The 24,912-nt window shown below is 42.0% G+C and overlaps 1 protein-coding gene and 1 pseudogene across 4 annotated transcripts in view; one reads left to right on the top strand and one right to left on the bottom strand.

The window, feature by feature from the left end:
- WTAP (WT1 associated protein) overlaps nucleotides 1-23,632 on the bottom strand; it is a 31,574-nt gene extending 7,942 nt beyond the window's left edge. Inside the window, exons 1-6 of one of the 4 annotated variants that reach the window (XM_075554303.1) lie at nucleotides 23,464-23,632; nucleotides 15,726-15,762; nucleotides 12,857-12,912; nucleotides 11,987-12,045; nucleotides 10,758-10,885; nucleotides 141-319 (exon numbers count right to left, since the gene is read on the bottom strand). In XM_075554303.1, coding sequence (XP_075410418.1) covers nucleotides 141-319; nucleotides 10,758-10,885; nucleotides 11,987-12,045; nucleotides 12,857-12,912; nucleotides 15,726-15,755 — 452 coding nt within the window. In that variant the 5' untranslated portion in view covers nucleotides 15,756-15,762; nucleotides 23,464-23,632. Of the gene's footprint in view, nucleotides 1-140; nucleotides 320-10,757; nucleotides 10,886-11,986; nucleotides 12,046-12,856; nucleotides 12,913-15,725; nucleotides 15,763-22,151; nucleotides 22,900-23,237; nucleotides 23,390-23,463 lie in introns of those variants that run through there. The other 3 variants (XM_075554302.1, XM_075554304.1, XM_075554305.1) reach the window with 3 other exon arrangements.
- LOC142452627 (ubiquitin-conjugating enzyme E2 C pseudogene) lies at nucleotides 7,697-8,477 on the top strand (annotated as a pseudogene).
- Nucleotides 23,633-24,912: the final 1,280 nt, after the last annotated feature.

Raw genomic sequence — 24,912 nt, forward strand, 5'->3', positions numbered from 1 at the left:
GCTGGACAATATAAGAATGTGGCTTTTTGGCTCAAAAAGTCTGAGTCTTGGTGTGGAAACGAGTACTTGGCTGTCCCACCACAGCTTTCTCGCAGTGGGACTGTCAGGGAAGTCTTGACTGGGGAGTATGATTTGTTTACCTATCAGGCGTAAACTTCCAGGCACTCAGTTCATTTTGGGCTTGTTCCAGTTTGTCTTTAGTCTGTTCCAGTTCACCTTTCATTTTTAGGAAAAACAAGTTGATTGCTGGGTCCACCATGGTTGATCTCAGTTGGGCAACGCTAGGCTGCTGAACTTGCTTGAGGTACTGGATTTGGGTCTGTGCAAAACAAAAGAAAGAATTACTACCAAATCAAAGGAAACACAGCCTCTGCCCCTTTGACCTGAAAAATTCTCTATTAATTTGAAGTTCTTCCTAATGAAATTAAGGTCACTTGATTAGATTATTGTCATAATTGGAGCTCGTAAGTTAAGAGACTTTATCTTTTCCGGCCAACCCAAACTATAGCCTCCACCCCGAAACAAATACAAACACAAACACACACACACACCTATATACATATAGAAACACTGGTGGTACATTGGTCCAAGCATTCCGCTGCCCACCGAAATGTCATCTGAGCCTACCAGCTTCTCTGAGAGACAATGATGTAGCAGCCTGAGTCTGTAGAGATTTACAGCCTTGGATAACATTTAGAATCGACTCATTGGCAATGGGCTTGGGTTTTTGGTATATACATGGGGGCTTGAAAATGTCCCTGGGAAAATGGAATTCAAAGATAATAGTATTGCCCCAGCATAGCACCGAAGAAACACACCAACTTTCCTCTAGTTCTTTGGTGCTTCCTCACCCCACTATCATGACCTCAATTCTACCTTACAAATCAGATTAGACCAGAACATGCACACTGCTACAGATAAGAGCCTGAAACACAGGGAATCCAGAATAGATAAATCCCTCAGGGCCAACAAGGAGAGTAGAGATACCCGGATGATTAGGGGAAGGTGAAGAGAGAAATGAGGAATTGATCACAAGGATAAATCTATGACCCTCTCCCAGGGGGATGAATAATGGAAAAGTGGGTGAGGGGGGGACAGAGGACGATGTAAGATATGGAAATAATAATCTATAACTTATCAAGGGTTCGTGACGGAGGGCGGGCGGGGAAGGGAGGGGGAAGAAATAGGGAGCTGATATTAGGGGCTCAAGTGGGAAGAGAATGCTTTGAAAACGATGATGGCAGCTATGTGCAAAGGTGCTTGACACACTGGATGAATGTATGGATTGTGATAAGAGCCCCCAATAAAAGTATTTAAAAAATTGCTCCATGACGTTTTGGAAGCCCTTTTTGTATATGTGTATATAAAATACTGACATCCACTGTAAAAAAAAAAGTTTAATTATAAAGATAAAGTTTAATACTCCATTTATTGTAAACTGGCTAACATAGACTTATAATGTTACTGTTAAGTTACGTTGTAATTAAAGAATGTTCCCAATTAAAAAAAAAGTATGTTGCATGTTAAAATGGGGTAAGATTTTCATCATCTTTCATTATGTAGTAAATATCATTTATGTGAAAGTTTTAGTTTACTACTGGTTTGTTCTATTTGTGCTTATGGAAATTATTCTACATAATTTTGAAAAAATATATTAGGTATATGATTAAAATGAGATACATGTGCACCCCAACATTAAAAAATATATAGTTCCCACATTTACATGGAAAAGGAACTCTAGTAGTTCAAAGGACTACGTATTGCATTGCTAATCCAAGGGGCCGTGGATCAAGACCACCAACAAACAGCTCTGAGGGAGAATGAGGAGGCAGCCTGCTCTGTAATGAGTTATAGTCTTGGAAATCCTACAGAGAAGTTCTATTGTCCCATAGGGTCATTATGAGTTGGAATTGACTCACAGCAGCAGGCTGATGTTTACATTTCAGTTGAATAAAAGCAACCCTGTATAGCACTTTATGCCAAAGTAAAGAATTCATTTTTCATCTTTTGAGACTTCAATTACATTAACTGTAAAGTTGGAGAACTAATCTAGTTTGTTGTTTTTGTTTGTTCGTTTTTGAGAGACTAAATAAGCCAGCTGTACAGTACAAAATTAGACTAGAATTCTAGTCCTCAGGTCTCCTGACTCCCAGCCCAGTCCTTTCCACCATCCGGAACCCTCTACTTACACAGTAAGCCTCCAATTTCGCCCTCAGTTGTATACTACTTATTAGCATTCTAAAAATGCACCTCTAAAATATAAAATAGTTTTAGTCAGTATTAATGTCATGACTTTCTTCACACACAAAACAAATCTGGTGCAAAACACCATGTTCCATGCTAAGTCTTAAACAGGAGTAAAGTTAAAAGTTCAACAATCGTTGATGTCTAGCATCCATTTATTAAAAGACACAAGACCAGGAATATATTCAATACTGTTTTACTGAGCAAACAGAAATAATCCTTCATTTATAGAGACTTCAAAAAAGTGTAACTTGGGAAAACAACGTAGTGTCAACCAGGCTGCACACACTATGGACTCATACTCCTTACTAAGAAGGTACTGGCTCTGGAACACTGTTATTGTTCAGGGGCACAAAGTGCCAAGTGGAGGGATGTTTAGTTATTTACCGTGAAATAGGTCTGAAGCTTAGTGTCTGATAACGATCAAGGCCAGATTTATCATCACTATGGGGAAGAGCAAACTAAAAGGGGCTTCAAAAGCTCATGGAAAATTGTAATTTAAAAAATCATGGAATTTTCCTATGAACCTCTGAACACCCTCATTTAATAAACTGCTCCTTCTCCTAGCTAAGAACTAAAGTAATACTTGAGGATGTAAAAGTCCAAGGGCCTGCACTTAGTGAGATATAGCTCAAGAGCTTAATCAGTCTGGTTTCTTGGCAGTACATTTCCAAAAATATTCTCAATTGTAGAAAAGTCAAACACTTTTCTCCATTCATTAACAATATGAGATACAGTACTTAATAGTACCTGATAAAATAGAAACATTCCTTTATGTTCTCTAGCCATAAGCTAGTATATATTATTTATTGACATCTTCACTGTCACTGGGGTAGGAGAAAAAAAATTTTAAGAACATGATCATATCTATTCGTAGGGCAGGGCTTATCAAAAGATCATGTAACATTTCTCAGGGGTTTACCAGCAGAGGAAGCTATCTGAAAGAGAGAAACAATGGAGGAGCTGACAGAATCTGAACAGATCTGACAAAGGATGATGGAAGGTTTAACAGAGAGGGGGTTATTAATCACAAAAAGGAAACAGGTCTCACTAGAACAAATTCCATGAGCTAGGGAAGAGAAAAGTAAAGGAATGCTTTAAAAATTAGTTTTATTCCGCCAGCCATTTGGGTTGACAGGCAAAAAGACTTGTAAAAAATGAGGAATACCACCAAGGAGAGCAGAAATGATTAAGATTTTCATTATAAATAAACAGTAAAATATTTAAGAGAATCAAGAAAAGAAAATAGTTCCCTTGGTAAACTTAAGACACTTAAAACCAGCTAGATAAATAGACTGGTGGGCATGACAGAGATTGTATGTAGACAAGAAAGAGTATAGTGAAAAGTTCAGACATGAGCTCATATGCCAGAACACACAGAAGACAGTCCAGAACACACAACTCTGTAGAGCTATCTGAAGGGGTACCAACAGTCAAATGCTTCATGGCTAAGCAAACAACAAGTGACAGGATGCCAATGCAGAGGCACCGAGAGCGAAAGGAGCACGCTGAACACACGTGGCTGCCCTGAGGGGGGATGGATTTGGTGGCAACAGATTATGCATACCTGGATCCCAGAAACTGAAGGCATAGTTAGCAAATCATTTTAAATGACAAGTATCTAATACCATCAAGATGGCAAGGTGTCCCTCCTTCCTGCTTAAGGACAATCTCACCAGCTGCTTGTTTAAAACAACTTCCTCCAGCCACCTCCTCTATCAGAAGCCCTGGTGACCCAGTGTGGGCTGCTAACCAAAAGTTAGGGGGTTCAGTCCCAACAGCTACTCCTCAAGGTTTCCGAGACTGTTGTCTTCGTGGGAGTCAGCCTACTCTGTCCTATAGAAATGCTTGGGAAAAAAAAAAAAATCCCATCCTTGCCAACACTTGCGCCCTCTATCTCCCCCATTTGAATGACAAGCCCACCGTTGTTCACAGTTGTCAACAAGTCCACTCCATTTCCAGGCTACCTTACCCCTTTCCATATACAGAAAGAAGTGGGCCATTCACAGGTGGTGGTATTTTTAAGACCCCGTTCACAGCTTTGGTGTCCAACCAGCTCATAAGAGGGCTGCCCTTGTTTCTTTGGGCCACAAATTTCCAAAGTGTTTCAACTTTTAACAGTTCTCTCATTACTCAAATAAATCACTGCAGTCTTGCTTCTGACTCCACTGTCCGAAAGGATGATAACCTCTTAAATCGCTCAATTCAATACGCAACCTATAACTCATATTTTACTGAAGCTTACTTTTTGCAACTAACGCTATTCTCCATTCTTTGCTATTTTGTAGAAATCGTTTTATTTTCTCAGTTCCCTGAACTAGATTTTGTTGTTCCCTTCTCATTTAGCCTTCCAGGCAGGATCTTAGAAGCCCTGGTAACACAATGGGTTTCAAAGCTGAAATGAATGGTCCAGACTCACCAGTGTCTTCCTGGGAGAAAATACTTGGTGATCAGCTTCCAACAATCATGGCCTAAGAAACCCTATGAGGCAGTTCAACTCTGTCTTGCAGGGTTGTTTGCAAAGAGCAGGCATTAACTTGATGGCACACAACAACACATTCTGTCCCTCATCCTGTCACCCAAAATAGACCCTGGCAGCCATCTGCGATTCTTCCTAAATGTCCTCATTTCTTCTCCCACAAACATCCCACTTCCATCAGTCCTGTAGATTATACCTCCAAAAAAACTGTGAAATATCCCCTCTTACGGCCACTTCACTCAGATCTCATCTGAGTTATTCAAGAGCCTTCCAAATGGTTTTCTTGCCTAGTTTTGTTCCTCTCAAATACATCATCAGTACTCAAGGCAGAGTGAAGTACCTGAGATACACACCTCATCAGCCACACCCATTTGTGGCCTGAAATGTTTTTGCCAGCTCCCCTTTCAGAACAGAACACGTAAAGCCCTCTCTCCACCTAAAGTTTCACATTCTATGGAAACAGAACTACTCTCTCCTGTCCCATGTAATTGTGTCCTTTTGTGTTTCTGCTCCCACTGCCCTTTGTCTGCCAAACATCACTCCCCTGTAACTGAAGGAAAAGAGAAAAACCAAACAGTGAGTTGTTTCACAGCTAGTCCTAGGAGGAGAGTTGTAAAAGTTAAGGCTGTAAAGGACAATGTTAAAGGTGACTTGATCATAAAAGACAAGGGTGATGAGGCTTTACCAAAAAGACTTTGAGTAGACATCTGAATAAAGTAAGCCTTATGGGCAAGGGACAGATATAGGAGACCTAGAAATGAGTCAACAGAGACCAGACTAAATGATATCCTCAAGGTACACTGAAGCCCTGGCATGTTCCTGCGGCTGGGTTTAGAAATAGGATTTTAGATATTGACCAAAGTAGAAGGGGTCTTGATTCTTCTGAGTGGAGTTTCATAAAAAGGAGTCCCACAAAGGCTCACTGCCTCACTTGCCAGGATGGCACCTGGCTACCAGTACGGAACAAAGTCATCAAAGATTCCAAAGGAGACTTCTGATCAGAAGGTGAAAATGCAGAACAGAGTTTCAAAGTGTTACAGGGTCGTGACTTTCTGGAGCCATCGATGGTGGATGAGCCCTTGAAAGTACTCCCCTGAGACAATCTTTAATTTGTAATAACAACAGCAACAAAACTCTGACACCTTCAAACTGAATAATAGCTATCCATATGGGGTAAAAATCTCACAACTACCTTGAAAGATGTTTGAGAGTGAAACCTTAAGAGGGGGTGAGCTTATGCTAACGAGGACGCCACAGGAACACAGGAGGGTGAGAAAGGCTGCACTCCTTGAAGAAGATCATCAGTGCCATGGCATACCTAAGACCCTGGTGAATGAGTCTACTTTGCTGTGTGATGCTCAACTACAACAAAATAGAGCTTAAAGAAAAAAGAAATCATTATTAAGACGCAGAACTTACATCTTTCAGAAAAGTTAACTCAAAATGGATCACAGATCAAAATTTAAAGCACAAAACTATTCTACAAAACACCACAGAAAAATCTAGGTAACTATGGCTTACCTAGATTTTAGATCCACTATCAAAAGGAGATTCCAGACAGAAAAAATTGGGAAGTTGGGTTCATAGCATTAAAAAAAAACAACTGGTGAAAGACACTATGTTAAAAGAATAAAATGCCCTTATCAACAGATTGGGAAAAATATATTGGCAAAAAGAAAAAAGTATTATCTGTCAAGTAAAGGACTTATACTCAAGGTACACAAAGATCCACAAGACACAGCAATGGGAAAGCAACCCAATTATAAGACAAAAGACTGAACTGAAACCTTATCTTAAGAAGATATGCAGAGCCCCTCATAGAGGGGCTTAGGAGAGGAGATGGGTTAATTAGGGTGTGAGGTAGTATCGATGAAGAACACAGCTTTCCCCCAGATCCTGGATGCTTCCTCCCCCCAACTACCATGATCCGAATTCTACCTTGCAGGGCTGGATAGGACAGAGGCTGTACACTGGTACATATGAGGGTTGGAGATACAGGGGATCCAGGGTGGATGATACCTCCAGGACCAAGGGCGTGAGGGACGATGCTGGGAGAGTGGAGGGTGAGTGGGTTGGAAAGGGGGAACTGATTACAAGGAGCCACATGTGACCTCTTCCCTGGGAGAGGGACAGCAGAGAAGGGGGGAAGGGAGACCCCGAATAGGGCAAGATATGACAAAATAACGAGGTATAAATTACCAAGGGCATATGAGGGAGGGGGGAAAAGGGAGGGAGGGGGGGAAAAAAAAGAGGACCTGATGCAAGGGGCTTAAGTGGAGAGCAAATGCCTTGAGAATGATTGGGACAGGGAATGTATGGGTGTGCTTTATACAATTGATGTATGTATATGTATGGATTGTGGTAAGAGTTGTTGGAGTCCCTAATAAAATGTAAAAGAAGAAAAGAGAAAAAAATGATTAGGGCAAAGACTGTACAGATGTGCTTTATACAATTGATGTATGTATATGTATGAACTGTGAAAAGAATTGTATCAGCCCCAATAAATTGTTAAAAACAAACAAACAAAAAAGAAGATATGCAGATAAAAGCAAACATAGTGGAGAATGTTCAACATCATATGTCATTAAAGAATTGCAAATCAAACACACCTATTAAGATGGGTTCAATCTCAAACAATAGTCAAATTGTAATGTGGGCAAGGATGTGGAACAACAGGAATTCATTGCTGGTGGGAATGTTAAAGAGTATAGTCACTTTGGAAGATAGTCTGTTAGTTTCTTATAAAGTTAAACATCACTCTCCACCATCATGGGTTTTGGGGGCTGTAAATGTTTACAGGAGCAGGAAGTCTCATCTTTCTCCCACAGAGTGTAGATGGGATTGAATAACTAATCTTGTGGTTAGCAGCCCAACGTGTAAACTCCCTACTGCCACCAGGTCTAAATATAGTTATGATCCAGTAATTACAATCCTAGGTATTCACTCAATAAAATAAAAGCACAACCGAAACGCGAGCGGGTGAACACAGGACCCTGCAGTTGCCTTCCAGTCTCCGGAGATCCCGTCTGCCAACACCCAGCGAATGGCCTCCCAAAACCGCGACCCAGCCGCAGCCAGTGTCGTAGCCGCCCAGAAAGGAGCCGAGCCCAGCGGGGGCGCAGCCCTGGGTTCCATGGGCAAGAGGCTACAACAGGAGCTGATGACCCTCATGATGTCTGGCGACAAAGGAATCTCTGCCTTCCCGGAATCAGACAACCTTTTCAAGTGGATAGGGACCATCCACGGAGCAGCTGGTACAGTCTATGAAGACCTGAGGTATAAGCTCTCCCTGGAGTTCCCCAGTGGCTACCCTTACAATGCACCCACAGTGAAGTTCCTCACCCCCTGCTACCACCTCAACGTGGACACTCAGGGTAACATCTGCCTGGGCATCCTGAAGGACAAGTGGTCTGCCCTGTATGACGTCAGGACGATTCTCCTCTCCATCCAGAGCCTGCTGGGAGAGCCCAACATCGACAGCCCTTTGAACACACATGCTGCGGAACTCTGGAAAAACCCCACAGCCTTTAAGAAATACCTGCAGGAAACCTACTCAAAGCAAGTCTCCAGCCAAGAGCCCTGACCTTCCCTGTCCTTGCGTTCTCTTCTCTTCTGTAGCTGTCTGTCCTCCCTCCACCCCGCTCCTTGATGTCTGTGTAGAACTCTTATCTCAAGCTGTGGTGTCATTTCTGTTGTGTTTGTTTTTTAAATTAAGTCTCCATTTGCACCCTGTGATGATTGTATTAAATAAATAACATTTGGGGTTGGTTCGGGGGGAAAAAAAAAAAAAAGCACAACCACATGAAAATCTGCAAAAGAATGTTCATAGACACTTTATTCTTCACTTCCCAAACCTGATAGTAATCAAGATATTCTTCAACAAGCAAGTGGATAAACTGTTGCCCATCAACACAATGTAGTACTATTTAGCAATAAAAAGCAATGAGCCATTAAGCCATAAAAAGGAGAAAACTTAAAGACATGCTACTAAGTAAAAGCAGCCTGCCTGAGAAAATGACATACTCTGATCCCAACTACATAAATATTATGTCTTGAAAAGGTGTAACTACAAAGACAAAAGAAAACTGGTTTAGCTAGGGATGGGGAGGAAGCGGGGGTGGCGGGAAAAGTGAATGTGTGCAGCACAGGGCATTTCTAAGGCAGCAGACGGACTCCTCACATATGGATCTGGCATCATGATTCTGTCGAAACTCAAGAGGACTGCCCAACACAGACTAAACCTTAACATAAACTAGGGACATTAGTTGATGTTAATAAGCTTATCAATATTGGTGCATCAACTGTAGCAAATCCTCACATACCACACAACAAGGTAGGGACAATAGAAACTGTGTAGAGGGAGAAAGCACACGGGAAATTGGGCATACGGGAACTTGCTGTACTTTCTATGCAGCTTTTCTAGGAACCTGTATCTGCACTGAAAAACGAAGCTTATTTAAAAACAAAGCTGATTCATACACAAGCACCACTGTACCAGCAGAGGCAGAAGCACTGATGAGCAGCAAGAGCACATAGCAAAGACTGACAGTAGCCACCAGACATAAGGAAAGAGTCTGAACCAGCTACTCTCTCAAAGCTTTTAAAAGGAAAAGAGCATGCTCAATATGCTAAACTCAGAACTGAGTTCTGTAAAGGCCCTGATATTGTGGTGCTGTGTGATGGCAGCCTTAGGAAACTACGGTGTTCCCTATGGTGAAGGCCAGTGATAGTCCTTGTGATATAGAAGCTGCACATTGGGCTAACCTCAAGGTCAGCAGTTTAAAACCACTAGTTGCTCTGAGGGAGAAAGACAGGGCTTTCTGCTTCTATCAAGAGTGACAGTCTCGGAAATCCACAGGGGCAATTTTGCCACATTCTCCAGGGTCACTGTTAGTCAGAGTAACTCAATGGCAGTGAGAAAAAAAGAATAGCCAGGAAACCACCAGGAAGAATGAATCCAAGAGATCGATTCTGAGGTCATCAGATCAATGGCGCCCATCCACTGAGCAAGTGTTTAACATCATGAAGGTAAACCCCAATAAGGTTATTCTTTGCATGAAGGAGCACCTAGCACAGTCATACAGGGAGGCCCATACCTTTGGAATGAATCAATGGTAGGACCTAGGATCTGGAGCATCAGCGCAAGGAGGAAGGGATGAAAAGGTTATGAGCCTAGATGTATGAAAAGTAGCACCCATTCCATTAGACATAGAAATTAGAGAGGGAAAAAATGAGGGAGGGACATAAAAAAGAAGAAATATGTCATTTGTGCAAGAGCTAGGGACTGAGTATCTAGGCCTCCTCAATGGTGGGATGGCTGGTGGCCAAATCGAGTTGTCTCATATACTGTAACTATCTTTAGTGACCAGAATAAAGCCTTACATACTAAAGGATTTTCATCCATTTTGAATGGAGACTAGATGGCTTAAGAGTTAAAGACGTTTTCAGATTTAAAGATTAGATAGAACAGCATAGAGTGGCCTCTGACTTGGGGAAGTATAATTGTCATACACATACTAAATAATGAATGGCTAAGAATGCCAAAGACAGCAGAGTTTAAGTTCAACCACAACCAGATGATCAAGCATGTATGCTACCAGCACTCAGTTTGGAAACATGGCAGACATTACAAATGGAAGCCATAACAAAACAACACAGAAGTGCCGGCTTTTAGGAAATACCGTATTATGCACAGAGGGTCAAGGATTAGCAAAAGAGAAATTAATAAGATGGCTTGACCAGACAGAAGGAAAATGGTAGTAGGGTGCAAGTGACAAATGAAGCAACAAATTAATATAAGAATTCTCAGCAAAACCAAGGACATTTAACAGACTAATTTAAAATTTTAACATCCAAATGATGAGATGTTGTTTATCAAAATGCCACGTTTAGTATACTTGCAGCTCAAAATACCTTAACAAAATGTGGACTTACATTTTGTATAAGCAAATAAAAACCAAATGAAGAACATGTAGTAATGTGGTTTGAAAGCCATTTTCTTCAACCAAAGATTTATGAAGTGTGAAATACTTACAGTACACTCTTGCATCTCTTGTTCCTTGGTTGCTAGTCTCATTACAAGGATGTTCTCCCTTCGGGCAGACTCTTGCTGTTGCTGCTTCAGTTTTTCTTCAGATTCCCTTAAGCCAGTTACATCATTAGCTGATATAAAGAAGGAAAAAAAGTCACAATATTATAAAATTAATTTCTAGATCAAGTTCTCACTGCCTCTGTTAAGGATAATAAAAAACCCTATCACCAAGTCTTCAGTTTCTATCGCAACAAATTTTATCCTTTGGAAAGATGTTCCTAATCATAACAACTCCTTTAGGAGGCAAGAGTATTACACTGCTCCACAATGTCCCAATGCGAGGCTTAATTAGGTTTTTGCAGTTTGTAGAACCTGATCTACATGTTTATGCTATAAATCCTCCACAAAGTTTCATTTAGTATATATACTTTAATCTACACAATATAAAAATGCTGATAACTGTGTGGCCAATTCCTCTGAGCCTTCCTAAGTCTTTATTACTTACATAGATTATAATACAATTTCACATCTACTGATACTCTGGGAGTGTGAAGAACTGTGATGTGCAGTAGTTCTGTGTTGGGCTGAGAGGTGCATGGTCTGCAATTCAAAACAACTAGCAGCCCCTCAAGAGAGACTGTGCTTTCAACACCCATAAACACTTGTCTCGGAAACCCACAGGGGGTTTCAATGTGGTTCAGCATCGATTCCAGGGCAGTGAGTACACTTTTAGGACATGGAAAATGTTACTAGTTTCTATCCTAACAAACAGCATGGTATCTAGTTTAGCAAAATGTGACAGACAGATTTGAAATGATAAACTCTGTAGGTATTTTAGCATACCTAGAAAACTGGTAAAAATATACCATACAGTTATTACGGTTTCTTTCTACTTATCTCCCTTGTAGACTCAGTTCAGATTTCTCTATAGAGGGCTTAGAGATAGGCCAATTTTTTAGATCAATGTTCTCAGCACCCTGTACGCAACTCCACCAAAGCAGATAACTACTTTGCATCAATTCCTTATTACATGTCACTCCACCCCCACCCTCTCCAATAACTCCTCTAGAAAGCGAGTCTCATTTAAATAGCTGTTTCTCAGTGCCACAGAGTGTCTGGTCATAATTTCCAAATAAAATGCTTAAATAAAAACTACATTTACTCAAAGTATTAATAGTCTAAATAAAAGCTCATTCACAATCCTTAGGAAACTAAATCGCAGATAAACTTACAGTTCAGATCTGTGTACTTGCCCTCCAAAGCTTGCACATATGCTTCATACTGCTTCCATCTAGCACAAAAAGGAATGCATTTATTGTTAGTTAAAATTCCTTCTATTAACTATAGTAGAAAACCACACACCTAGGCACTTCATACCGAGAATTCCATGCGTTGATTTTTATGGCCTCTCTTTTTTATGGTCTCTTTTGACTCTAAGATAATTATTTATAAATCTGTTGAACCAATAAAAATCAGTTGCTTCGTGACGCCTTCTCCACTGAGAGGGAAGGCACTGCATGTGCCCCTCTCCGTGGGCCATTTATGGATCATTGAGTACAACTCAGACAGAAATAGAATCAAACTGACTGCTTAAAAGCCAACCAAACAAAAACCACTGTAAGATATGCTGGCCACTTAAAGCAAAAAATCTTGATTCTCATAAACCAATGATCACCTGACAAGGAGTCCTGGTAATGCTGTGGTTTAAGTAGGACGCTGCCAACCAGAAGTTCAAACCCACTAGCCTCTCTGTGGGACAGAGGTGAGGCAATCTGTAAAGATTTACGGCCGCTGAAATCCTGCAGGGTAAGTCTGCCGTGTCCTAGCATGGCAGTGGCTGGGCGACCACGAGGCTTTAGAAACAGCAGAGTAGTTATCACTGCGGTGTCTCCCCAGTTTACAAGAAACAAAAAACTCTCCTCCATTTTCAGCTGGTTGAACTTGTCTATTAACTCTTCAAATAAAAATCCCTTGCAGTTTGTAGAAAGTTCAATGATCTCACAAAGGCTGCCTGAAACTTACTCACTTTATTTAAATCTAAAAGTTATATACAAAATACCATTCTTTATAAAACTTTAATATTTTTAATGGGAATACTTTACCTTAGAATCAATTCATCCCGTGCCATAACCTTGAAATCTGTTTCACTCAGTCGAACCTATATAAAGAGGAAAATTAAAACATGGAATGCTCTTCTTAAAAAATGTCAAATACTAATATTTAAATACTAATTGAATATAAATACTCCATGAATACTAATATTTAAATAATTTAATATAGATACTTCATGAAGACCAGATGATTGCTTCCCCCTTTTATTTTACTGTAGTGAAAATACATATGCTCTAATGTCTGCCAACATAACCGTCACAAGCAAATTCATTTTGCCTGTCCCTTCACCTGTTGTTGCATATCTGGTTGCTACTACCTCATGGAAGCAGATAGCAACAGGTTTGTTTGAGCTCCTCTCATCAAATCTACAAGGTAGAAATCCAGGTTTGGGGTTGATGGATCCTATGGTAATTCTATGTTCAACTTTTGAGGCACCACTACCACCACAGGGGCTGCGCCATTTCACATTCCCACAAGACTGGGTGAAGTTCTGGTTTCCCAGCAACCCTGGTAGTTTGCAGGATCACTACTTTTAATACCTCGCTACCAGTTGTTGTTATCCCAAGAGGAGTTCAGTACTTGAAACACTGGAACCATCGAGTCTGAGAATTAACATGTTCATGATTCACTATGTGATGTAATCTTATAAAATGTTTAATTACAAAGTTTTAGAAATGAAAAAATTTTAGAGACCCATACACCAATGCTTATAGTGATTTTACTAATAGCCCCAAAGTGGAGGCTATTCAAATGCGCTTAACAGGTGAATGCAAGCAATGGTTGATCCACACACTAAAGACACAGATTTCTTCCACCGTTGCTTATGTAGAGCATGCCTATGACACCTCTAGAAGCCAAAGGGTGATTCTTATGAAATAGGAAAGGCCTGGAACATTAGACTGCAAACCCCCCCCCCAAATAATATCCTTCAAACCATTATCTGAAACCTAATAGAACGCGAGCAAGTAGCATTCAGAGACAAAGCTCAAAGCCCTGTCAGCTTGAGACCGAGCATAGTCCCCAGAGGAGGAGCCTGGCAACACCCCAAAGAGTTTGAGCCCTGCTCTTATTTAAGTGACTATTAAGTTACTACACAACACACATGTGCTTTGGGTCTCTTTGGGAAAGTGAAAATCCTCTTCAGATTCCATTCAGTTAGCAACAAGAAACACAAACATAGGTCTTTTGTAAAAACAAAGTGGCATAAAGTGAACTTTTTTGGGGGGGGGTGTGGGACGAGGACACCTTGTAGATTATGAATATATGCAACACTTGAATAAACTTCAAGGAAATTATGTTCAATGAAATATGCCTTCTTTTTCAAAAGGATACACCTTCTACGATTTCATGTATGCAATGTTCACAACATAACCATCACAGAGCTAATGATAAAGGAGGTTGCCAAGGGTTAGGGGCAGGGCAGGGCAGGATGGCTTTGAAGAAGTAACACAAAGGAGGCTTGTGATGATAGCTCAGCCAGGCATCCTGATTGTGATGGTCACAGCGCTCTCTGGGAGAAATCTGGTTGTTGGGCTGCAGTGTGCCTGATCCCGCCCATTTTCAAGGTTGTGACCTTCCAGAAGCACAGCACCAGGCTTGTCTTCTCAGACACTGCTGGGTGGGTAAACAACAACAAACCTTGATGTTCATTACCCATCAGGGCTACCTGGGCTCCTGGTATTTTAATTTGAATTCTGGATTGTACCAATTTCCATTTCCTGGTTTAGACACTGTGACTCAGATGTGTGATAATTGTTAACATTGGTACATTTCTTCCTAACTGCCAGTGAATCTTCATTTCAAAGTGAAGTCTTAAAAAATGGTTGCAGTATTCAAAGTAGCAGAAACTGCTTTGAAATTTGAGGGAGCTTTAAAGAGTTTGTGAAAAACAAAATAACAGATAATGGAAATTTTCCATGAACTTTGTGAATCCCCCTCATATTAAATATTTTTCCCTAAACCAAGTGAAGTGTATAAAGATAAGAGAATTTTTTTTAACTTTAGAATGAAATTAAAGCTTTATTAGATTCTCTGGAAGGAAATTTAAATTTTTGCCTTTATAATATTTCAAACTGTAACAGTACATCGATTAAGTGTTATTATAAAGTAGGAGAAATTATTTTACAGAATATATTAAAAGACTAGCAGAAGTACACACCCATCCTCAGAATACTAAAGTATAATTCTTTATTCATTGCATCGAAATTCTGATTCTAATAAAAATTTCCACAGCACTCCTCTAAATGGTTCTTATCTAAGCATTCACTGTTTTGTGTGCCTGGTTTTGGTTCATACATCTGCTCGCAAAGACACAGACACTAGTGACTAAATCAAATTTACGTAGGGATGAAGATGGGGGGGGTCAGGTAAGGGGTCAGATTAGAAAACAAAACAGCACAAAAGATAGACCTATGGACCCCAACTGTGCAGTCCTTTCATGTATGGGTCACCAGGGGCTGGGGGTGAGCTAAGTCAGCCCCATCTTCTCTTGAAAACAAGTGGTTTTAAATTACAAGCAGAGAGATTTAAATTGGGGGTGGGAAATTAATTTGTAGGAACCAATGCAGTACTCTCATTGACTAGCATATTTCATAGATATGTAGGTTGGGCTATTTGCATAATGAAGGCTAAGAGTACACCATGAGCATATCTTTATAACAGAAATCTTCCAAAAGCTGAGAATATTCTACAAATACACAGCACACAAGATACAATATGTAGTACACTGTAAACTTAAAATGCTATTACTGTGCAAAAGGCAAGATTTGAATAATAAACAATGAAGATAGTCCCATTATCTAGAACAACATTTCAAAAAACAAAAAGCAAGTTTATTAACTGTTGGGGAAAAAAGTATACCTTTTTGGGAAGAGGTTCTTCGTTGGTCATCTTGAAACTTTAAAAAAAAAGTAGAGAAGAGGGTTAATCCTTTCAGTTAAAACAGAACAAAAATAGTGGGTTTTTTTCTTCAAGCAATTTCATTAAGGAACTAAGTTATGATTAAGTCACTGGAGTCTTTTATTCGTTTAAACAAATTTTTAATTTTAGAATCACTTTCGACTTTGCCAGAAAATTGTCAAGCTAGTATTAAGAATCCCCATGTGTCCCAGTTCAATTTCCCTCTAGTTACCAGCTGCCATCACGATAGTCCTTAGGCCTTCTGATGCTGTCATATTTTTACCCATTAATGTTAGTTTTGAGGATAACAGGATAAGAAAAATATAATTTTTCAACATAGTCTTACCACTACCTCATGAAAGACAAATCTTGAAGCAGAGGGACCTCAATCTGTTCTATCGTCTAGCCAGGGACGACAGTGAGGAGCTGAAAAGGTGACAGAAGGGCAGCCCCAGGGGCTTAGTCTGTCCTTTCCCAGGATCATGACAATTCCGAACTGCCCAGTGGCCGATTACAGCTGAATGACAAGGCCCTCCAATACAGAATCCCGGACCACAGAATAGTGTGATCCCATACGTTTTTCACAGGCACTCTGGTGGCCCAGTGTTGAAGGGCTCGGCTGTTGGGAATCCACCAGCTGCCCCATGGCCACCCTCAGAAGCCCTGTGAGATCTACTGGCTTGCAGGGGCCAGATGGACCAGAATTCCACTAAATTGTGATGAGTTCTGCTTTGGTTATGCAGTCTTCAAGAGATTTATTTTTTAAAATTACTTAACTCTATTGGAAAGACATATTAATGAATTCTAGTAGAGATTCCATTTTATTAGGGATACATACTATCTTACATAATGAATGCTGATAGTGATTACAAAAACTTTAAGCTACAAATTTATAAACAAAAAGTTTTAAAAGGTGAAAGTGCTGTAAATAAACATTTCTTGCAAACTATTTAATGTACTAGTTGTTTTTAAGTATGCAATAGAAGATACAGCTAACCTGACAAGATTCAGAGATTCTATGAATACTAAAACCATGAGATCATAATTTTGGGTACTAGCACTTTTTTAGAAAACATAGAAACTGCACTCTAAAAAAGTTTTTCAAATTAAGAAATTAGTTCAGATATTTGTGCTACTTCCCAATATTCAAATTTAAGATGGTGATTAAAACTTAACAGTTCAAAAAAATTAATTAACAGTTCATTTAGAGCAGTGGTTCTCAACCTTCCTAATGCCATGTCCCTTTAATACCATTCATTTGGTGGTGACCCCCCCAACCATTAAATTGTTTTTGTTGCTACTTCATAACTGTTATGAATCAGGTGACCCCTGTAAATCATTCAACACCCCTAAAGGGGTCGTGACCCACAGGTTGAGAACCTCTAATTTATAGGCAGTGAAAAAGCCCACTGGCGGCTACAATGAACTCAAGCACAGGAATGACTGAGGATGGTGCATGACCAGGCCAGTGTTGCCTGCTGTTGTGCTCTGCATCAGCACTGACTTAATAGTCCCTAACAACCGTTTTTAAAAAATTATTGCTAGACATTATTTCTAATAGCAAATTTGTACATGCTACCTTATTCTTTTCCAGTTTATATTACTTTCTCATGATTTTACAAAGTTAAAACTATAAAAATCTGACAAGACTTTTCAGTATGAAAATGAAATTTTAAAGTGATTTTTTTTTATCATTTTATTGGGGTGCTCATACAACTCATCATAATCCATACATCCATCGTGTCAAGCACATTTGTACATTTGTTGCCCTCATCATTCTCAAAACATTTGCTTTCTACTTGAGCCCTTGGTATCAGCTCATTTTCCCCTTCCTGCCTGCTACTTCCTCCCTCATGAACCTTTGATAATTTGAAATGCCTCAGAAGAGGCCCTTCAATGAAGATTTCCTCCCCTTACTATTCTAATCCATGCATATACCTACCTCATTGGTCATGTTAGACTTGTATATTTTCTTTTGTACATCTAAGATCGCTCAGTAAAAATTATTTTTTAATAATAAAAATGATCCGTCAGTACATGGTACATGATGAACCTCAGACACACTGACAGTAGTAAGAGCTCCCTGAGGGTCCAGGAAGTGTACAGGTAGGGTAGGGTAAGAGGGGGAGGGGAGTGCGGGAGAGCTGATAGCACTGAATTGTATAGCCCCACCTAATGAGAATGAACAACAGAACTGTATGAGAAGGGAAGGGATATATTGGAATGAGTATGACACGTCAATAAAAATATTATTCAACTCCCCCACAGAAGGGCAAACAGAAACACGAGTGAAAGGAGACAGCTAATGGCGTAAGCCATGAAAATAATAATAATTTATAATTTATCAGGAGGTTCACAAGGGTGGGAGGGCGAATGAGGGAGGCAAAAAAAAAAGAGCTGATACCAAGGGTGCAAACAAATGTTTAAAAATGATGATGGAAACATTATGTACAAATGTGCTTGATACAATTGATGTATGGATTATTACAGTTGTAAGAGCCCCCAATAAAATGACTCAAAAATTTTTTTAATTATTAAAAAAAAAAAGAGGCCCCTCAATCCCTTCATACCATATACAAAGCCATCTCTACTTCACAAAACAGGTATTCTTGTCATAGACTGTCATTAAATTCTGGTGTTCACTTTACTGGAGAATTCATAATCTTTAAACCAAAAAAAAAAAAGAAATAGATCCCACCTTTCTGGCTTAATTCTTCTCTGTAATAATTTTATTATTGGCTACAGCAAGCAAATCTGATTATATCAGCAGTTTCTGAGCTGATCCCACTGAAATTCTTCAACATCTATGAAAATCATAAGGCTATGATTTCAAAGCTGTGTACTTTTCTATATTTCTCCCTTTGAATTGGTCTCTGCTACTTATCTCCCTTGTTGCCCAATTTATAAACTCTGTTGGAGTTGTGCTATCTTCAAAAACAAAGCCAACCCAGTCTGAGTTAATTCTGACAGGCCATCTATGTTTCAGAGCCGCACTGTGCTCTACAAGATTCTCAATGGCTGAGATTTGGGGCAAGCAGATCGCCAGCCCTTTCTTCTGAGGAGCCTTAAAATGGTTTCAAACTGCCAACTTTCTGGTCAGGAGAGAGCATTTAACCATTATGCCAAGCAAGGAGTCCTTGCTTATCTTCACATTTCTATGGTCTAGTCACAGCATGACACTCTAAACTTGTGAAATAATGACGCACAAATAAATCTGTTACTAGAAAATTCATAGTGAGTTAATAATCAATCTACCAGCTTTTTCCCAGTACCAATTAAAGATTATCATAGTTATATATTATTTTCACAATAGGGAATTGAACAGGTGCAATAGCATAGTTCTATGACTGACAGCTTGAAAACATAATTGCCAAAGCTATGTGTTCTATTATCTAGTCAGTGTGCTCTCTAGTTATACAGTACACAGATTCAACAGATTAAATTCCGATACACAATCTTTAGTACATGTGCCCCAAATCAGATACTTTCCTCCAGGGTTGCTTATTCATTCTTTTCCTCAAAGGAGGAAACCAGATTCTTACTCTGCTCAAATAAAAATAACTGCAATGTTAGTAGCAATAAATAAGATGCCAATCTGTTGTTAATGGCCAATGAAGGGAATTCCAAGTGCCCTGGTGTTCTAGAAGAGTGGCAAACCTTGAAAACAGGTGGCAGAATCTCAAAGGCCCTGCTTCCCCATCTCCAAAAGGCCCACCACCACCACCGTACAAATTTATTGGGCTATTGTAGAAGGTAAACATTTTTAGTCTACAGCAAGGTGACTGGCACAAAAGTTTCCTTTCCACCAAACACTGTTACTACTTCTTCAAAAACCATAGAGGATGGTCACAGAACGACAGTAACAATCATATAGTTCTGCCCATCTTTCTAAGGCCCCCCGCTGTAGAATTCTGGGGGATCTCCAATTTTCAGATTCTAAATAACAAATGATTTAAATGTCTAACAAAGGCGAACGGGCTCTCTTTCACTTTCACTTTTTTAATGTTGGATAGATTTTCATGACTGGCCTGAGAGGATGTCCATTATTTTCCCCCCGATGCCAATCGTGAATGGCATTATTTTCTTAGTAATAATTTCTAACTGTGGCATGGAAATCAGGAGTAGAGGGTTTTTTCCCTTACAGGTCAGCCAGTGCTCAGTCATTCCACATGCTATAAGACTATAATTGAGGCTTCAAAAAACTCATGGGAAAACTCCATAATCTTTTAATCCCACTTTCTCACAAACTTTGTGAAGTCCTCTGGTATGATTTGGGACACTGAGCATTATCATGCCAATAATATCGGAATAAATATCTGAATGTTTAGCTGATGGAAAGGTAATCTTTAAGGCTCCATGGTGCTATAATAGTTAAAATGCAACCTGGCAAAGGCAAATGAGAACAGGCAGGGATTTTAAAAGTACCTACAATATTCAACTATTTATCCTAAATAGACCCTAATTCTTAATTTTTACTTTTAAGCTACATGAATGTGGTAAGACACTTATTATTCCTCAAAGGATGTTTTGATTTTTTAAATTTTAGCATAACTAATCAAGAATAATAAACAAAGACAACGTGTATTCCAGGTGCAGTTAGGCTTCCCCTTGTTAACAAAGTATTCTCATATCAGAAGAACAGAATAACTAAAATGAATTGAGTGTAAAATGTTCTTTGAGTTGAACTCCAAATCTCAAAGGGAATGAAGTATATATAATTAAGTTTCACAATATTTCAAAATCAATAGTAACCTCCATTTTTTATTAAAAATGATAGTCGGTAAGTCATCAGCTCAGGTTAAAACAGCTATTACAATTAACAGATTAGGGGGATGCTTAATGGGGACAGTTCAACACTACAGGGAGCATGTGTCACTGCACAGAACATGTCAAGACTGCTGAATTGGCAAATGCTTTGTTACTTATATACAAGACTTCGAATTCAAAAAATAGTAGTAAAATAATGATGAAGATAACCTTCCCACTCCACTTATTCCCAATGATTTAATTTTAGCTAGCTAACGTAGAAAATGCAAAAGAATACAACAAATTTCAAACCAGCTAGTCTACCTGTAAGCAGGCTATAAAGATATTTTAAAATTATATATGAATTTAGTTATTTAATATATGTCACCTTTGGAATGTCCAAACCACCACCTATCACTCTCTTATTATTAAAATATCACTTTACTGGGGGCTTTTACAACTCTTATTGCAATCCATGCATCAATTGTGTCAGGCATATTTGTACATACGTTGCCATCATCATTCTTTCTAGATATTTAATTTCTATCTCACTGCCGCCCCCCCACCTACTCTTGATGCCTTCTGAGAAACAGTAGATGATGGGGAGAGTCCAGCTTTGTGTGGCCAGGTGCCGAGCATCACAGGACGAAAGACCTCTCTGGTTCCTAGCATATCCAGAGTTAAGGTACCTGAGCTGGCTCTGAACAGAAAGGCAGGCCCTTTCCCAGGCAACTTCAGTCAAGGAGGATGTAACTGGCTGAAGCAAAACACATGAGAATAGAAGAAACCCACCCATGCTCTGCACTAGCCTTAGCACCATAATAGAAAATGCACTAGTTCAGAAGACCATCCTTTCCTAGAGCTTCATGTGATCTTGAGTGAGTCATTTATCTAGATGGGATCCTTTCCAAATCAGTAAAGAATCGGATACAGGCTTTTTGTGCCACAGAGTGCTATAAATTTCAAACGCTTCCAATGCCTTAACAATGCTATTTAAATATGGGAGTTAACGCGATGAACTAAAATAAACATACAGAAATGCTAAATAGTGACTGAGGTACAATAGGTTTTGCTTTGCTAAAGAATCTTCCTACAAATTTTAAGGTGTTCCTACAGATGTATAAAAAATATCTAAGCAGTATTTAAGAGAATTCTATACCAGCGGTTCTCAACCTGTGGGCCATAACCCATTTAGGAGGGTGGGGGGGTTCTGAAAATGACTTTCACAAGAGTCGCCCAATTCATAACAGTAGCAAAATTAAAGTTATGAAGTAGCAGCAAAAATAATTTTATGGTTGGGGGGGGGTCACCACAACATAAGGAACTGTATTAAAGGGTCATGGCATTAGGAAGGTTGACAACCGCTGATCTATACAAATCAGTAAAGAGAAAGTTTTCCCAGCTGTAATCATGCACTACAGAAGCACAAGTGTTACAACTGTCATCCCCATTATCAAGAAGCTACCGTAGGTTTTCTACATATATGCCAACTCATTTTTGATCAATAAAACACCAATATATTTTGCACCTGACAGATCATTGGAAAAGCTAAAGACAGACAAGATTCTATAAACTAGAAGAGGAAAGCAGAAATCAGCAGTGCCTGGGGCACTAGAGCCAGCGCCAACGATGTGGACTCACAGCGGCCCAATAAAGGGTTTCCAGAGGCTGTAAATCTTTCCGGGAGCAGCCAGCCTCGTCTTTCTCCCGGCGATGGCAGGTGGGTTCACACAGCCGCCGTCCTAGCCGCAGGCCGCCCAAAGCTTAGCAGCTACGGCTCGGACGCTATTGCTACTTCCATCTTTTAGGGCTTATCCCCTTCCTCCTCCGGCGAAAAGTCGGCGCAAGTACCGGTCTGCTTCAGATAAGGCAAGATTTAGATGCTCTCGACAAACACTTCACCCAAACCAATCTCACTTGCCATCGAGTCGATTCCAACGGCTAGCGACCCTAAAAAAAACCGGGCTTTGATCAACTTTGTCGGCAAGCCACTTCCCCCAACTTGACTAATCGGGTGCCGTGACCACAGGGCGGCATAAATGCAATTTTCGCACCGAGTGTTGTCCTGGGACGACAGACCAGTGACTTCCACAGCGATTGCAATACTACATTCGGAATGATGAAAACCTGCAGGTAACAGGCGTAACCACCTCCCAGAAGCTCGTGGAAGTAGCTCCCGTCCTCGGGCGCAAGAACCGGGGTTTGGCTTCTCGTTTGTAATCACAGTTGACTCAATTGTTTAACCTAGTTCCCCCCGGGATCAAGCATGCCGCCGACTTCCTTCTTCATCAAAACAAGAACTTGGGCTTTCCTGCGACGTATCCCCCGGAGCCTTCGGGGAAATGGTCCGAACGAACATTTAGCAAGAGTCTTGCAGGAATCCCAGGTGAGCCTTCAAACCTCCACAGGGTGCCATCAACAACTGCTACCATGCGCAGAGGCAAGCCCCTCCTTCACAGGCGGAGGCCCGCGGGAGAGGGACCTGCAGTCTCACCCCACCGCGCCAGGCCCCGGCCAACAAACGGAAGCTGCCCGCCTCCCCAGCGGAGAGGGTCGCAGCCGAGGGAGGCCCGGAGGGCGACTCCGGGTCTCAGCCGCCTGGGGCCCCGCCCGCCGGCCAGGCCGCGCTAACGGAGGCCGGCGCGCCCCGGCCCGGCCCCACCGATCGGGCCTGCAGCGCTCCCGGGCCGGCGGGGCTCGGAGCCCCGCAGCGTCCGGCCCACCTACCTCCGCAGACGGCCTGCTAACCAGTCGCACAGGCCGAGGCCGCGCTCGCACCGCGGCGGCCGGGCCCCGCCGCTGCTCGCCGCCGCAGCCCGCGCGCCCCTTTATTTGCGGGTCTCGCTGCCACAAAATGGCGCTGAGGGAGGAAGCGCGGCCGGCCCCCGCCCCCGCCGCGCGCCCCGCCCCGCCCCGTCAGCCGCGCGCCGCCATGTTCGCACGCGCCGCTCACCCGGCTCGCCGCCCCGCCGCCCGCGGAGGAAAAGCGCGCGGCCCCGACCCCCGCGGGGTCTGGGCCTCGAAGCGCCGGCCGTGGAGTGGTCCTCGCGGCCCACCCGGCCTCCCGAGAGTTCACGGGGAGGGAAGGGAGGCTGCGCGGCGGGGCCGGGGTCAGCCGCGGAGCATCACGGGAAGGGCAGCGAGGGTCGCGGCGGCGGCGGCGGACGCGCTCACCGCTGCCACCTGCGGCTGCGGCGCGGCCCCGCGGAGGGATCTGGAGGCCGCGGCGCGGTGATTGGCCGTTGGCGCAGCTGGACCGCCCGGGGATGCTTCCGCGCGCGGGCGGCCAGGTGTGAGCGCTGCGGGACGGCTGCGGGCCTCCTGAGGCGTTGGCACCGCTCGGCCTCTGGCGTCTTAAGTGAGAACTTAAAACGGTGCCCCTTCTTCTGTCGTGTGGTGACGCCGCGTGGTCTCTCGGTTGGTCCCCGACTGGACGTCTCCGGGGGCGAAGCCAGGGAGCTATTGTTCTGTAGCAGATGGAGGTTGTGCCGATGTCAGCAGCTTTGGGGGCACCTTGCTCGAAACGAGGGCCAGGCGAACCCGGTGAGGCTTTAATGAACCCGAGGACATCAGTTTTGTAACGTGGACATAATCTTTAAGCTGCTGGCCTGTTTAATCAGAGCGGTGGTGTTACCTGGTAGGTATGAAACAGCCTTACACTGACAGGAGAGGGCAGGCACTTCCTTAGACTGGTGTGCCCGTGGTCCCCAAAGGGAAGGTGTCCTGGAATAAAGTGGTTTATAGGCTAAAAGGGCACCCCCGAGAGTCGAAAGAAAGCACTAGAGCACATGGCTATTTCCCCAGCGAGTCGGATCCGTCTAGAAAGTATTTGCAAACTATATTATAGGAATGCTTCTGAATGGAAAGGAGACTAAAATCTGCCATGGAAGATGGACCAGGACAGGAGCAGACACCCCCCAGGGAAAGAAGAGGAATGGCTCTTCATGCAAAGCCGCGCAGACCCCATTCACAGAGACACTCGAAGCCACATGTCTTGGCGGTGCAGCGAGCAGGAGAGTCATGCCCTCGGGAGTACCAAATGACATACTCCTTTATCCCTGTGCCCAGCCACTCCTGTTCTCCACATCATGGTCAATTGCCCCTAACGGAGCTCTGGTCCGTGGCGCCCCCGGCATTTCAGAGTCGAATTGCGCTTCACACGTTTTCAGTGGCTTGACTTTCTGAAGGAGACTGTCCTGCCAGTCTCTGAGCTGCCGCTGGGTGGACTCCAACCTTTCTCGTACCTGCAGAGCAAATTAGCGCAGGGACTGCTGAAGATAAACCTTCACAAATAAAACACCAACTGTGCTGGCCCAATAACCTAAAGGTTAGTGCTTCAAACCCACCCCAAGGGCACTGCTGAAGAAAGGCCCAGGGATCTGCATTCATTAGGATGGCAACC

Source organism: Tenrec ecaudatus, chromosome 7 (assembly GCF_050624435.1).
Source record: "Tenrec ecaudatus isolate mTenEca1 chromosome 7, mTenEca1.hap1, whole genome shotgun sequence".
Lineage (NCBI taxonomy): Eukaryota > Metazoa > Chordata > Mammalia > Afrosoricida > Tenrecidae > Tenrec > Tenrec ecaudatus.